The sequence below is a fragment of the Purpureocillium takamizusanense genome, chromosome 2 (assembly GCF_022605165.1).
Source record: "Purpureocillium takamizusanense chromosome 2, complete sequence".
Classification (NCBI taxonomy): Eukaryota; Fungi; Ascomycota; class Sordariomycetes; order Hypocreales; family Ophiocordycipitaceae; genus Purpureocillium; species Purpureocillium takamizusanense.
The window spans coordinates 2,041,320-2,056,006 of NC_063069.1; the positions used below are offsets into that span (position 1 = coordinate 2,041,320).

The following is a 14,687-nucleotide window of genomic DNA, read 5'->3' on the forward strand; positions in this document are numbered from 1 at the left end:
ATTGAACGTCACTGCTCAATCAACACAAGTGGCTGGCTGTTGAACTCTGGCGCCTATCGATTGAGCACTCTCGCCCAGCGGACCCCGCGCCTGTCTCGACGACTACGACGAGGAGAATCAGCTGCAAAGTCCCAGCGGAAACCGACGATCTAAGCACGCAACGGGAGCCCGAAATGGCTGCGGCGTTTCCCAACGTGTATGCCCATCGAAAAGTCGCAGAGGCGTCGGCCAGGGCATGCGACATTTGCTACAAGCCAAGCACATCGGTGCTCATCACGCCTGATAAAAAGGTATGGACAAAGGCTCAGGCCCTGCCCTTTGCATGATAGCGGCCCGAACGTCTCACCCTCCTCCCGCTAGGACTTCTTCTACGTGTGTCCAGTACATCTAAAGGACAAAAACTTTGCCCTTCCTAAGATCGACGAGGAGGCCGTCAAGGCTAAGCGGGAGAAAGAATTGGCCGAGGAGACGGAGAAGCTGAAGAAGGAGTACGAAGAGAGGCAGCGCAAGAAGAAAGACAAGGAGGCGAAGAAGAAAGAAGACAAGGACAAAGACAAAGGTAGCAAAGACGACAAGGACAAGGACAAGGACAAAGAGAAGACCAAGGACGACAAGAGCACGGACGACGTCGCCGAGGAGGTGAGCAAACCTTAGCGCAACCACCTCTCATTTCCCACTGGGAGATGCTGATGGCATGTTAGAAAGATTCTGGCCCATCAACGCCGCAAGAAGAGGAGCCACGAGTGTTTGAGCTCAAGAGGTATGATGAACCTCTCACGTGCCAGGGATCTGCCGCTAACAAAAGTCCAGCGCATTTTACCAACAACGCCTGCTCAAGAAACGGCAGGCTGGGGCAGCAAAGAGAGATCGCGAGCGAGCATCCCAGCCAGGATACTTTCCATCAGTTCCGACAGGCTTGCCTGGCAAGTGAGCTGAGGTCGCTCTCATGCGATGGCTGCCCAAGAACATGCAGGGGGGAGTAATTCTCATATATATCACGGACATGAGGCGGCGCATTCCTAAACACCTTTCTACTCATCCAGCGAATTAGTATTCGACACGATCCCAAGTTGGGCGGCCGCAACGTCAATACCCATTATGCTCGACAAGCAGCTCCTCTTGGTGCGGCTGAGGATGCTTCAACTACAAAGCTTGGGTGGTCGATACCCGATCTCACTTGCAGAATTATCTGCCGTGTCACGGGGCGACGACTGCGGAACCAGGCTTGCGCATTTAAGGGTTTGCAACCACGCCGCATCTCGCGTGCTGCAACAGCACAGCCGAACCGTTTGTCACCCTGCATTGCGAGCGACAGATTGTCCTATGCAAGTAGCCACCGGGCTGCAATGTTTCTGCGCGACTTTTTGGGGTCCTGTAGCCCCCAAACACCCAGGCCGCTTGACAGACAGGGACAGACAGCGGCTGGCTTGGCTTGCATCTTGAATGCAGCACCGGTGGCTGTATGACGCTATTCTAAGACGAAAGCAAGGTGTCACGTCCCACCAGGCACGCCTCTATTGCGGCCGATGAAGAGTGACGAGGATGGGGGCGCTGGCCATCGTCCCTGTGAAGACTAGCGCCTCTCTCGCTCTCGCCCTGCTGCAGGGCACCTCTGGTCACCTCCTCTCTCGGCTCCGGCAGGCAAACACCGATTTCAAAGCTTTATGCCTGCCGTTGGCAATGATGTGGCTTTTGGTCTGTGTCGATAGCGGCTAACACGCGGGCGTCTTGTTTTGAAGAAACAATGTCTTGCAAGGCCTCACAACCGACCACATATCTTGTGACTGCTCGTGCTCACACTTGCTCTAAATGGCGCATCACTCATGTACCTTTCGTGCCTCAGGCCATGGCCACATCGTTCCGTTTGACATCCCATTTGCCTTCGTACGCACTGATAGATGACATCATGGAGTTGTGCAGGAAGCGAACCGAGGTTAGAGAGCCGGGCCGCATTTTGCTGCCCAACGCAAGGAAACCGACTGACCCGACACGGCATCCTCGCACAGCATCGCCAAGTATCCTCACAAGACACAGCAAAGGCTTTGCCAATGTCTCTGAGTCTTTCAGTCTCTTACACGTGGAGACTTAACGGCCCCGGAAGGCATGACGCCGCTCCCCCGGACTGAACGATGTCGGCGTCCCCGTGCTCGTGGATATTTTCCTCACAGCCGCATTCTATTTGTGGGGATGCACAGCGTAGGGCCGTTAGGAAAAGAAGTCGCCGAAGCATTCCGGTCCATGCATGCCAAGCGCTGCATCTGCCTCTTCGGGGCATAGCACTGGGTGTGTTGCGGATTTTGGAAACAGCAGCAGAGCTGGATGTACAGGTACAAACGATGGCACAACGAGCCAAGCGAGCGGGCCGCAACAAAACACCAAGGTCTGCTGGCATCAGGCATCTCGCTGGGTGAACCGCATCCTAGGGTCTGAGTTGATGCGATCACATCAGGGTGCGGGCAAGGCTAAGCATGTACCATGCCTCACGCCCGCATCAAAGGATGCCAGGCCGTTGGCCACGGGTATTCGCGAAAGGGGGGCGTGTGCATCTTCTAACGCAAGACTGCAGGTACATGCCGGCTTCGAATCCTTTGTACCTCTTGGGGCACCCCATGGGGGGAGGCTCATCCACGTCGTGGGAAAGGGGCGTGTAGATGCGCACTGACAGCTGCTGTCATGGTTGGGTTCGGGGATAAATTCGACAAGGGCCGACCTAGAGTCGATGACATCCTCATCGAGCCGATGATGCGACCATTCTATGATCCGTAAGTGCATCTCGGCCTTTGCCGAAGCGGAAAACGCTAGACAGTTCACCTCGACCAGCGGGCTGAGGGCAAAGACAACTTTTTTGTCTTGCGCGAACACACATCCCTGGCTGGCCTTACCCTTGGCGCGGGGTTCAGTGGTAGTGTCCTGCGGCGCGAGATCCTGCTTACACTTTCGCATCATCGTAAGCAGACGCTCGCAGCGGCAATCCGTAATCGGGCCTCAAGCCACCGTCTCGTAAGCTGCTGGCTTTGTCATGGATGCTTGCGCCGGCCGGTGTGGATCTCACAGCACGCGCGCCTCCCGCGAACTGACAACGCTGACCCGTGTGTAAGTTGGGCGCGAGAGCCTGTGTAAGAGGAACGTTCACGGGGCCGTCACACTGGAGGCAGCTGTGGGACTAGACGAGCGGTCATGGCTTGGAGGCGCCGCCGTCTGCTCGTGATTCCATAACAATGGTCAACACCTCCCTCTGTGCTCTTTTCCCGGCATGTGCCGTTCCCAAGGTGGACCAACAGAGGGAATGGCGCGAGAGGGAGATAGAGACAAAGAGACTTGGACACTGCAGATCGGGTAAGGCTCGGGGCGACCGCCGCTCCTCTGCAGCATTGCGATCACGGTGCGTGCAAGACTTTCGGCCGCCTGCGGCCCCGGGAGTCGTATCGCATCCCCGACCGATAGACTGAAGACGAGATGGAACCCGCTTACGGCAGACGGCCCGGGCGGACGAGAGAGCGTTCCGCCGGGGGGGGCAGTAACCGTCTGTCAGCACGCGCCAGGGCCGATGAGGAAGCCGCCGACACCGTCAAACTTCTAGAATTCTGTTTGAGAAGGACCACCAACCAACCCAGCAGGGGCCGGGCCGCGGGGCTAAGGAGTCATCACTCAGGGTCAGACACGGGTAGAACTCAGCCCACCCGACAGCGAAACCGAAACCGACTGCAAAGGGTACCTGAGCCGAAGCTTCCCCGTTGTTTACAAATCGCACCTTGCGTTCTTCTTCTTATCCCCCCCACGCACGCATCGTGAAGGGGAAGAAGGGCGAGTGCGCATCGGGGCGAGGGGCGTCCGCGTCCGCATCATGCGGCACAGAGGCACAGACGGCCGAGCAGCACAGACGCACGTCGTGGGTTGTTGAGTGACGCCGCTACCTGTGCCTCTCGGTCGCGGCGCCGGGGCGGAGGGGCTTGACAGCCTGATCTCTAGGCGCGAAGGGGTTCCCTGTTGTTCACTTTCTCAAGCCGAAAACGTGGCGGGGACTAGGAGAGGAATCACGAAACGCCATCTTAGGGGGTGTTCATTCTTACAACACGCGTAGGCGGAGGCCGGTGATTCCGGTTGCGGTTCTTGTGGTTTGATTGACCCCGTCAGGCTAGCTGAACCTCTAAGCTGTTGTGCCTCACTCACGCATACAGTGATGGCTTTCTGATGAAAATGGGCCTGACGACTCCGCAATCCCCATCTTCCGGATGAAGCTCCGCCCGAGTACTCAAATGACATCTTGTCAATCGGAGACGGGGAAACATGTCTGGTTCCGCGGCGGGCGTTGGTTGATATGCAGTCTCGGGGGCTTGAAGACGCCTGATTGCGGCTAAGGCCTTGTCAGCTGTATCTCCCTAGACGCACACATATATGTACAAGACAGTTCTGATGGAAAACCCCCAACTGAGACTTTGGAGACGTGACAAAGCCAGCCGCGGCAGGACTATAGCAAGGAGTGATATGTGGTCGTGGAAGCTGCGACTGGCTCGTCATCGTCGGGAGAATTTTCTACCTAGGATCCGCGGCGACGTCCTCGGCCACAGCGCGTCTTTCACCGGTGTCAAACTGGTCGCAGCCATGAAGATGTGGTGACTTTTATTCGACAGCATTTCACTCCACGCAAGCCGCCGACTTGGAAGGGGCAACAGCCACAAAGCAAAAACAAAAACACCGTGATAGTCTAGCAGGAGTTCTCGATGATACCGATTCTGCCGTTCCGACCAACGCATCATTGGCAAAAGAGAAAATAGCTAGCTAGCTATACGTACTTCTCATGCACCTGTTCAAGCGGCGCGGCTAGGAAAGGAAAACCCCCATCTTCGAAGGGACATTGTATGCACGCAAGCAAAGCAAGCAGTCAGCCGGCCGGCCTGACCCCCGCCAATTTGCTCTGACGGATCGCCGCGGACTCCCGCGCCGGTCCTACGGGGCGGGCTAGGGGGGCCCGTCTGTTCGGCAAGCCCGTGCGCTCCGTCGTCCATCGCCGGTGCAAGTGGGGGGGGAACCCGGCCGGCCCGGGGGTTAATTACCCGTCCCCTCCCGTCCCCTCTCCTCCCCTCCGGCCGGAGCGGTAGCGCAATGGGGCGAGAAAGCAAGCAGGAGGGAGGACGGAGGAGCTGGAACAATTTTTACGGCTCGCACAACGCCATATAACCCACCAAAGAGGGCCGAGATATTCCCTCCCCCGTACTGCACTTTTCTCCTCCACAATTCACTAACGTGTGTTCAAGCTACGCAGCCCAGGAAAAAGGAAAAGAAAGAAAAAAGTGACGAATCTCGCGCCCCCCGTTTCTCAAACAAAGCGGTGACCCACGAGTCAGGGCCGCTTCCCGCGACTCATCGACGCCCTGCTCCGCGCCACGTGTTGGGCGGACGGACGGGCGGGTGGGGGAGGCGCGCGTCGCCGCCGCCGAAGCACGGGCAGCGGACCGGCCAGTGCACGAAATTTTGAGACCGCCCGGCTCGTATATATGTACGTACGTATGTATGTATGCACGCGCAAGCGTCTCGACATGCATCATGCTTAAAGTATGCTATAGACAGCACAGCACGGTACTTTGTGCTTTCCTGTACATATGCACAATCATCAAACCACGCGCTCGCTCGCGCGCGCAAGCCCGCCCCCAGGAACCCCCCTTCTTACGTGGTTGCTATGTATAGGCGCATGCGCATCGCACCGCACCGCACCGCACCTGGGCATATACCGACGCCTTTTCTGTTTGCCTGTCTGTCTGCCTGCCTCCAGCAATAGACATATGCTTATGCCTACTGCACTAACTAACTTGGTCTGCCATTGACAAAAACAAAAAGAAGTCTCAGAGGGAGTTTTTCCAGACCGCTCATCCCGGTGCCCAAACGGAGACGATGTCGTTCTCCTTGCGTGCTCTAGGGCCTAAGTTAGCTTAGTAGTAGACACGGCTTCTTCTTCTTCTTCGTTCCGTAGAGACGGGACTTTGGCAGAGGATGCACGTCACGGGGCAACGAGAACCGACCTTCACCGCCCCTCGCTCTCTTCCCGGCCGCGCCCCCGCCCCCGCCCCGATCCACAGTAACAAGAAAATCCCAGCTACGCCCGTACTTGACGTGTACTTTATACAGTTTGTACTGTCTGCTCTCTCCAATGGACACCCACAATGACCCTTTCGTGGTTCTGCTCTTTCGGGGTTACAACGGGCCTGCCTGCGAGAATGCAACGCCACCAAGCCGGGTCCGAGTCGCGCAACTACAAATGTTTGGATGCTACATAGGTAACGAGAAGGCGGCATCGTGGGTGGCGGCGGTGCGGCGGCGGCCGCCCTACGGCCCCACCGCAGCCCACCTCCGGTGTTGCCGCCACCGCGTGGGAAGAAGCAGGGCGGAGACCGCGGACCTCGCCCCGCGCACCCGCGTCGCATGGCACCACACCGCACCCGCACCGGAAGCGGCGACGCCTCCACGCTTCCATGTCCGCGGGGGGACGTGGATGTGATGCGCGCCATCGTCACCGCGGTGCGCTCACCGCCCCATGGCATGCCACCGCTGTTGCTCACGACACACGATAGATGCGCCAGGTCCAATTTTTTCAAAGAGAATTTCCTTATGGTATTTCTGCCATTCAGTTGAATGAGTAAAGCTAGACAGGCTGGCGCCGTCCGCCCGCTCCCTTCGCCCCTCCCCTCCGCAACGCCGTGTTCCAGCAGCGTCGAACCTATAAGACAGCATCCCGTTCCTTCAAATCTCCTTCACGTCGTGTCCGGTAAGTATGCCAGGCGTCATGATAGCGTAGCCGACATGCTCATGCATATGCAGATCCTAAACGCCACTGCGCGAATGCAGCAGTCCCACAAAACACCCACGATGCACCGTAAGTCGAAAAGAGAGAAAAAATACGTAGGGGCGGAGGAATATAGTGCGTGCGTGTCAAATGAGGGTGGCCTCGTTTGCAAGATCGTATCGATCATAGTAGTCGTCTGATGTCATGGCGGTGGTGGTGCAGAGAAAGATTAAGTAGAGATCAATCTATGGCTCCTCTATGAGCGGGATGAAGATGCAGATGTAGTGTATCGTATGTCTGTCGTGGTAGCAGGTTGCGGCGCCGCGTGATGAGCAGTGGCCAGAGAAGAAGGGAGATGCGACGCCAGGGTGGAGGAATAGTCGATGCCTCATCAACGAGACTGACCATCGGCGAGTGGAGGCGGATGAGTCGAGCGGTCGTATGAAGGAGCACCAGTCGGGCCTCACTCATGATTTGTGCTTGGTCTCCTTTTGGTGGTGGTGATGGTGGTGATGATGTCTCCGCGTGCGCTCACGCCCTCTACGCTCCTCATCGTAGGAGCGGTGCGTTTGCTCGTTGCCGTCGTCACTGCTGCCGCTGCTGAGACGTCTCCGCTCCTCCTCGTACCATGCGCTCAGCGACTTGCCGCCAAACTGCAGGTCCTCGTCCTCGATGATGATGGGCTGCACCCATGAGTGGGCATTAAGGTCGACTTCGCGCGCCGAGGGGTCGAGAGCCTGCAGGTTAGGCACGAGGTAGTACGTCGCCTCCGTCTTGGGCGACATTTTTTCGGCGTCACCACTGTGGTTCGACACGGCGTTCTTTGTGTGAGATGAAGCCGACGTGTCCTTGACGGTGGCAGATTTCTTTTCGACAGTCTGGCCAGCCAGTTTCGCGAGAATGGTCTGCGTTTGATTGTTGCGACAAATGCTGGGATAGCTGAGATGGAGCAGGTGTCGATGCCTTTTTGAGTGCTGATGTGGCGAGACTGGGGTTGCGGCTGAGGTGTTCAGCTGCGCTCGATAGCGCGTCGGTGAGCGTCGAAGTTTAAGAGGTGAGGGGATCGACCAAAGTAAACAAATTGCGGAGCCAGAGTGGAACGCAACCGTGTTGGCCAAGCAAAAGGGGCTGGGCCTGCGTGGAATCCGATAGTCGCGCAGGGGAGTGATCTCGAATGCTCTGCCTCTCTGACGAAAGGAGGAAAGGCTTCCCGGGGGGTTAAAGGTGCGCGACGATGGTGTTTATGCGCAGGAGCGAGAAAAGGGTCAGAGGCCCGATGGTCGGGGGTCGAGTCAGAGTATATCAACGGCGAGCCTTGAGGTGGCACCGGTTCCAGCCGGAAAAGGGATATGGCTGCGAGAGAATGGAGCAAGGGCCCACCGGTTGCCCGTTGAGGCGTGAGACGGTGGAGGCAGGTGGCGGCGTGGGTGGGTGGGTGCGAGCTCGGAGGAGGTGGTGGGCGAGCCGTGTGGTGTCGTTTGGCTCGGAGCCGCGTTGCGTGTGTGTCTCTGTGCGTGTCCTTGCGCGGGCGCCCCGAGTGCTAGAAGGGCTATGTGCGCTGCTGCCCGTGGGGTGGTCGCTGATGGATCGTGATGGTTTTTGGTGACGGTGGATGGAAGTGAAGCGCGAGGCGCGGGAAAAGGAAAGGAAAGAAGCAGAGCAGCGACGATGAAGGAGAAGAAGCGAGGCTTACGACATGTATATAACTACCGCTCGGAACGGAGAACATGTCCACTGTCCACGAGGCGGAAGGAGCAGGCGGCAAGGCAGGCGGGCAAGGCAGGAATGATGAGTCGCCGTCGATCCGGGGGCTTGGCGGGGGCGCCACTTCGGAGCGGTACGGGGGCAGTGACAAGGCGAGGAAGTACTGCTCCGACACTGTGCGCGCGCACCGGCCGGCCGAGCGGCGGCCACCTACCTTAGCCAAAGGCTGACATGAACGTCGCTGAAGGCTGTCCTGCGCTGCGCTGGAGCGTGCCCAGGCTGGCGTGTAATTGAAGGCCAGCTGTACCTCTATAGGTACGTAGTACGTACCTCCGAGTCCCCAGTCACCTGTAGCTGCAGCCTCAGCCGACGCGGGTCCGTGATCTCACCCTGCCGCGTCGTCTACTACTATTTCAGTGCTATGTCCTGTCCCAGCGCAAGGGCTCTGCCGCTCCTTCATGTCGGGTTGCTGCGCGAGCGTCTGCCCAGGCAGCACAGTCCCCGCACCTCCCAGACCCATGCGTATCAGCACGTCCGTCATCAGCAGCGCCGCCGCCGCCCTATCTTGGGTCTCCCCAATAGGGCAACACCATGAGAGCGGCAAACACGCCCGCCCGTACCGTACGCCGTGACACGGCGGGCAGGTCTCGTGTCGCGGCGGCAGGTGATGGGCGCCTCGGTCAGAGCGTGGCCCCGATGCCAGCCCATGGCGGTGTCTCGCGGGCACGCCATCTCGACTTGGGGAGGGGCAGATCAATAAGATAAGCCCTGACATTCCATCGCGGCTCCAGCTTTGACGGGACCCCTCACTTATCGGCAGCGCGACTGGACGGCGCTGCGCCGGACAGTCATTTGATTGTTGAGTCGCCCCCTCAAGGGGGTAGTACTTTGTAGCACTTCCGTTGCCTCGTTGCATTAGTACTTCTTACTCTCTCCATAGTACCATACTCTCTTGGTATCTTGTTAGGTAGCGGCGGGCGCGCGCTTCCCAGCCATCCAGCGACCGCGCGCTCAACTCCCTTCTCGCCACTGCACAGTGGCAACTGGGTCGCCCGCCGAAAGCTAGTATGTAGGTACCCCGCCTGCCTTCCGCAAAACGCGGGGGCGGCTCGTCTTGCGGGCACCCTGGACCCATCAGACCCAACCACCGTCAGCCGAGGGTCGCAGCGGAGAGCGGGCGGCGCTGTCAGCGACGCGGCCAGGGCCTGTAAACGGCAGCTGGGGCGGGGGCGCGCTACGTCGGATCAAGCAGCCAGCGCAGCCTAATGATACCTATTATACGCTGGGCGACGTACAGTACGTACTACATACGTCGGGGGCGGGAAGGGACCGACCAAAAAGGGACAACAAAAGCTCAAGATACCAAGTTTATTGAAGCACGTATGGGGCGCGGTGACCAGCTCACCATGTACTCCGACTAGTACCGCGCTGTGCGGTGCGGTGCGGTGCCGTGCGGTGCGGTGCGGCGGGTGCCCGTTTTTTACGAACTTGCCTTTCAATATCACGGCGGGCTGAAAATAGGGCCGCCTGCGCCGTCTGACTCGCCCGTGGGTGGACGCATCCACGCAAAAGGGAGGGACAGCCGGCTGCCTCATTGGGCGTGCCGCAGTTCGGTGACCCTCGAACTGGCGACGTGTCGAGCAAATGTCGGTCGCCCGGGCGTGGGAGCTGAGGCAGACGGAAGCTTATTCCAGCTTTATTCCAGCGTACAGTATTTAACCCCCCGGGGGCAAACTGGGCTCATATGGGCGCCGGGTTGTCTTGCACTGCACTGCACTGCACTGCACTGCAAGAAGGCGCGCGTTCGCTCTGTAGCCAAAGAGCCCGCTGCTGTTGACTGGTGCTGACGTGCCTGCTGCTGTGCCACGCCGACCTGCCGATGCGGCTCTTGGTCAGGCCTTTTCTCTTTTTTTTCCTCCCTCTTCTGTGGTTCTCCTGCTGCTCTGGCGTGCGCTGCTCTTTGCTTTTTCATGTGGCACACGCACGTCTGGAGTACGTACCCATGTACTACTCACATCCGTGATGTGCACATGGGTGTCTGCAACGTCGTCAACGGAATCAACCAACTTAGTATGGCGACATGCCAGTCGCCGACGATCTTCTGCAACCACATGCGCACGTCTTGCTCGCATAACGGCATGGGCGCGTTCGCTTTGCTCGCGCGGGAGATGACCAGCGACGCGTCACATGTAACCGTCCTCCGGGGCACGCCCATCCATGCCTCCCCCCCCCCAAACACCACACGCTCTCAGTAGCATTTGTCGAAACTTCACGCCCCTACCCGGCAGCTGCTGCTGGTTCGCCAGAGCTGTCACTCATTATTACTACAGTACACTTCTGCTCAACGGCACCTCGGCACCCCCAAGTGTTCACCTACCTTGGTAGTCAAAAACAACATGCGACGCGGGGGAGGGGCTCCAATCGCGCGTAAGCTCCAGCCCGCTTGCTGGACCGGCCGACATCCGTCCGTTCGTCCATCCAGTCCATCCTGCTTTTGGCGCGTTTCCTTGGCCATGGCACCGCGCGCGGGGAGCGGGCAACACAATCCCATGATGCGCCGCCGATGGCATTATCTGACCTGTGCCAGTTATTGCCGTCGGTCGCCTGCCGCGTCACGCGGGGCAGGGTCATGTAGCCTTGCGTCTTCGCCCTGGACAGGACTCGGCAATACATACGCGTATACGATAAGCCTCTGGGGAGTCGACTGCGGCCGTGCTGCTGCGGGGTGACGTCGCGTCAGCGGATCGCGACTCTAATAACATTGATCGGGATGTGGTCGAGTCCATCGTCAGCAAAAAAAAAACCCGCCCCGCCCACTGCACGCGTGTCGTGCGTACTGCACGGCACAGGGCCGTGACAGCCCCCGGGGGGGGGGGGGACGCAAGACGCCCGTTGGGGCACCCACCTAACTTACCTCAATAGTCATACACGACAGCTCGGTCAGTCCCAATTCGTTTTGAGCGCGGAGCCTGAGCTATCGCTGCTTTACCCTGAGCAAGGTGACGAGCCTGAGTTATGGGCTTGGCGTAGTTTCAAGCCCCTGGTCGACCTGCTGCAGGCTGGCAGGCTGGCAGGCTGGCAGGCTGGCACACAGAGGTTGCTTACACGAACAGCGACGCTGTGCCCGTAAACCCGGCTCAGGCCTCCAGGCTCTGGGCTTCCAACGTTAATTAACACCAGCGCCTGTTCTCGCTTCGTGGGTACGTGCCCTTGCTAGGTAGGCAGACATTCGTCGAGGCCATCCTGACAGCGGGCACGCCATCGAGGTTGACGGCAGCAGCAGCGGGCAGCATCAAGCCCATACAGTGTGCGGCTGGTTCACCGCACACGGACAGACATGCAGGCTCTCGCCATCATGGCGGTCGGTCGGTCGGTCTCCTACCCCGTGACGGGGCGTCAATGACGGCGCCGTGCGTGGCTGTGGAGGCGGTGTCGGGTTGCCTCTTTAGGCCGTCGGCGTCTCTCACAATTGTCGTCGTCGTCGTCGTCGTCGTAGTACTAACTGCCCAACGTTACAGTCGCCTCCCTGCTCCCTGGAAGCAAGCCAAGGGGAGGCATTCCCGAGTCTGGTGCGACGGGGGGGGAAAACAAAGGATACACAGAAGGCACCCATGGTCATGGCCAGTCCAGTCCAGTCCAGATGGGCTCAAACGAGGGCTTGGCTTCCAAGTACGAGACCCAACAAACAAATCGACCGCGTCACTTGATTCCATCGTGGGCGAAACAAAGAAAAAAGTACATGGGCCGCTTGTACTCGGAACTCGCGTAACTCGGATCCCATCTGGATGCCCCAGATCCGAGTTTGCCCCCCCCCCCATCCCCAAACCGAACCAAGGATCCCGCCCGGGCAAATGGCGGCCAAACGAACAGTCGCCCGCTGCATCATCGACCAAGCGGCCCCATCTGGTGTTCCCCCCCCCCCCCCCAAGCCCCCCAAGCCCCCCACGCGCCTTTGTTCGTTTGCCCCTCCGGATGCCGAGTCTCCGACATTTGCGCTCGCCGCCTTTTGGTATCTCCCGGAGCTCCTCCATCGTCATGACGCAACCATGTCATGATTTCTCGGGCGCCTTTTGCCTTCCCCTGACGGCATGACGCGCCATTTGAGTTACCAACTTATTAGGCGCTGCACTACGTACAGCTCCCCGTGGCGCGGCCCTGCTGGGCGTCCTGCCTTGCCTGCCTCAAAACTCCCATGTGGCCCAGCATCGCACATTCGCATCCCCGCCTCCAGGAATGCCATGTCCGGGGCGATGCGGCGAAACAGGGGGGGCCAAATGACCCCGTCATCCGCCACAAGGCCCTTTCTCTCCGGCGTGCTTCCAAACTCCTGCCATTACCCTGTTCCATCATCTGCCGGCCCGGCACGGCATGTCTGACCCTTACCTGCACCGCCTGACCCAGCACCAACGTTACCACGGGGCTTGGCCATGCATGCGTCGGTGATGTCATCGCTGCGCCACCCCGGGAAAATACACAGAACGCTGGGGACGCTTCCCCTGCTCAGCCCTACCAAATAAGTAAGCTCGCTCCCAGGGCAGGTGAGGTGCGCGCGGCATGCTTACTACTGTACTTCGTACCGCACCGGACCCTTGCCCCGGTTTATTGGCGAGGACCTGGTTTTTGCAGCAATGCCTTCCCACCAGTCTGAAGGCATGATGACGACAATGCCACCAACGAGACTTCCTATCGTGGGAATTCGGGGGCTCGGAGCGTCATTCTGATGCCAGGCTCCGATCTGGCACCGAATACAGGGTTGACACAGGTGCAACATGGCAGACAGACACGCAACCGCGTCAGAGCCTACTTCCATTGCCGTGACAGCAGATGGTGATGGCTTCATGCCCACACCCCGTGCGCGAGTCGTATAATCAATCATCGCTAGAAGCTAGAAGCCTTTACATTTCTGTAATCACACTACTGCATAGTGACGGCTCAGAGTTTGGCCGCTCGTAGGCCATCGACCAGTAGGTTTTGTGCTACTCGGGTGTAAGTTTGAGTATTCGACAACCTTACACACAGACACCACACCGCGCTTTGTATAGGTAGATAAATATGGGCATTTGCAACTTCCCATCCGGCCACGAGCTGGATTTCCATACGACTGCGATTATTATTCGCTTCCATTGCCATCATGAAGGCCTCCACTGCATTCGTCGCGGCCACCACCATCGCCCCTATTGTTCTCACCTCGGCCATCCGCATCGACAGCTCCCTCCCAGATGGCGTCTACGACGCGATCCCCGATGAGTCCAACAACGACAACAACGCCATAGGACACCACCACCATCACATCATCCGACGTGACTTCATGTCCGGTCCCGACACAAGAAGAAGAACAACAACAACAGACACTCCTGCGGCCGCTACCGCCGCCCTCTCCGCCCGCCAACAAGGCGTGCCCATTCCCCCACGCTGCCAGGGGGAGGCGTGCCTGCGACCCATCCGGGAGGCCCTCCCCATCCCCGACGGCAAGTCCTTCTGCCGCGACCCCGCGACGCGCAACATGACGTCGTCCGACTACCACGCGGCGCTGAACCTGCTCTTCGAGTCACCGCTGTACTGGGTGCCCCCGCAGACGGCCCGCTTCGCGCTGCACCGCGGCGCCGTCGCCTACGTGTGCAACTTTGTCGACTGGAACTCGGCCTCCCTCGTCGAGTTCATGGCCGCCATGGACGACCTCGACCGGGAGTGCGGCGTCGGCGTCGCGGGCAAGCGCTCCCTCGCCGAGTGGGACAAGTTCTACGGCCGCGAGGCCCGCGGCTGGGACATCTGCCGCCTCGAGTACCAGGACGCCGGCGGCATCGACAGCGAGCTCATGGACGTGGTCGACGACGGCTGTGAGACGTACCTCAGCGGCGTCAGGTCGTGGTTCCGCAGCGGCAGCTGCAAGCATGGCAACTCAGGCACTGCTCTCTTCAGCAAGATGAAGGAACTGTTTACCTGGTACAAGGCACCGGGAGAAGACATGGAGACGGGGAAGCTTTGAGTTACATGGTTGAGAGGAGGATACGAAAACTTCTGCCCCGAGATAAGAGGTTTTGTAGCAAGTCTGACTCAGAAAATACGAAAACCTTCATCTTCCGTGGCAGCCACGCAGTCGTCATATGTTAGGGGCGTGTAAGCTGTAAGCACTCTTCAGGCTTGCTGCTGCTGGCTCAGTACCGTCCTCAACTTGGGCCTCGGATGTTCCGTGAAGGCTGCCAAG

At 59.1% G+C, this 14,687-nt stretch overlaps 3 protein-coding genes across 3 annotated transcripts; 2 read left to right on the forward strand and 1 right to left on the reverse strand.

The window, feature by feature from the left end:
- The first annotated feature begins 57 nt into the window (after positions 1-57).
- JDV02_002434 (uncharacterized protein) lies at positions 58-2,365 on the forward strand. The gene is made up of 4 exons (XM_047983462.1): positions 58-290; positions 361-639; positions 702-760; positions 811-2,365. The coding sequence occupies exons 1-4, from the start codon at positions 174-176 to the stop codon at positions 929-931; spliced, it is 576 nt and encodes a 191-aa protein (XP_047839433.1). The 5' UTR covers positions 58-173; the 3' UTR covers positions 932-2,365.
- Positions 2,366-7,245: 4,880 nt separating this feature from the next.
- On the reverse strand, positions 7,246-7,563 carry JDV02_002435 (uncharacterized protein; the record flags this gene model as incomplete). The annotated part of the gene is made up of 1 exon (XM_047983463.1): positions 7,246-7,563. The coding sequence occupies one exon, from the start codon at positions 7,561-7,563 to the stop codon at positions 7,246-7,248; it is 318 nt and encodes a 105-aa protein (XP_047839434.1).
- Positions 7,564-12,544: 4,981 nt separating this feature from the next.
- JDV02_002436 (uncharacterized protein) lies at positions 12,545-14,568 on the forward strand. The gene has a single exon (XM_047983464.1). It carries the CDS (start codon positions 13,614-13,616, stop codon positions 14,466-14,468), a length of 855 nt encoding a protein of 284 aa, XP_047839435.1. The 5' UTR covers positions 12,545-13,613; the 3' UTR covers positions 14,469-14,568.
- The last annotated feature ends 119 nt before the right edge of the window (positions 14,569-14,687 follow it).

Excerpts from the sequence above, each read along its gene's own strand:
- JDV02_002434 (XM_047983462.1), top strand. The coding sequence starts at position 174 with ATGGCTGCGGCGTTTCCCAACGTGTATGCCCATCGAAAAGTCGCAGAG. Across the intron at positions 291-360 it reads TCATCACGCCTGATAAAAAG|GACTTCTTCTACGTGTGTCC; the intron begins GTATGGACAAAG and ends TCCTCCCGCTAG. Across the intron at positions 640-701 it reads CGGACGACGTCGCCGAGGAG|AAAGATTCTGGCCCATCAAC; the intron begins GTGAGCAAACCT and ends ATGGCATGTTAG.
- JDV02_002436 (XM_047983464.1), top strand. The coding sequence starts at position 13,614 with ATGAAGGCCTCCACTGCATTCGTCGCGGCCACCACCATCGCCCCTATT.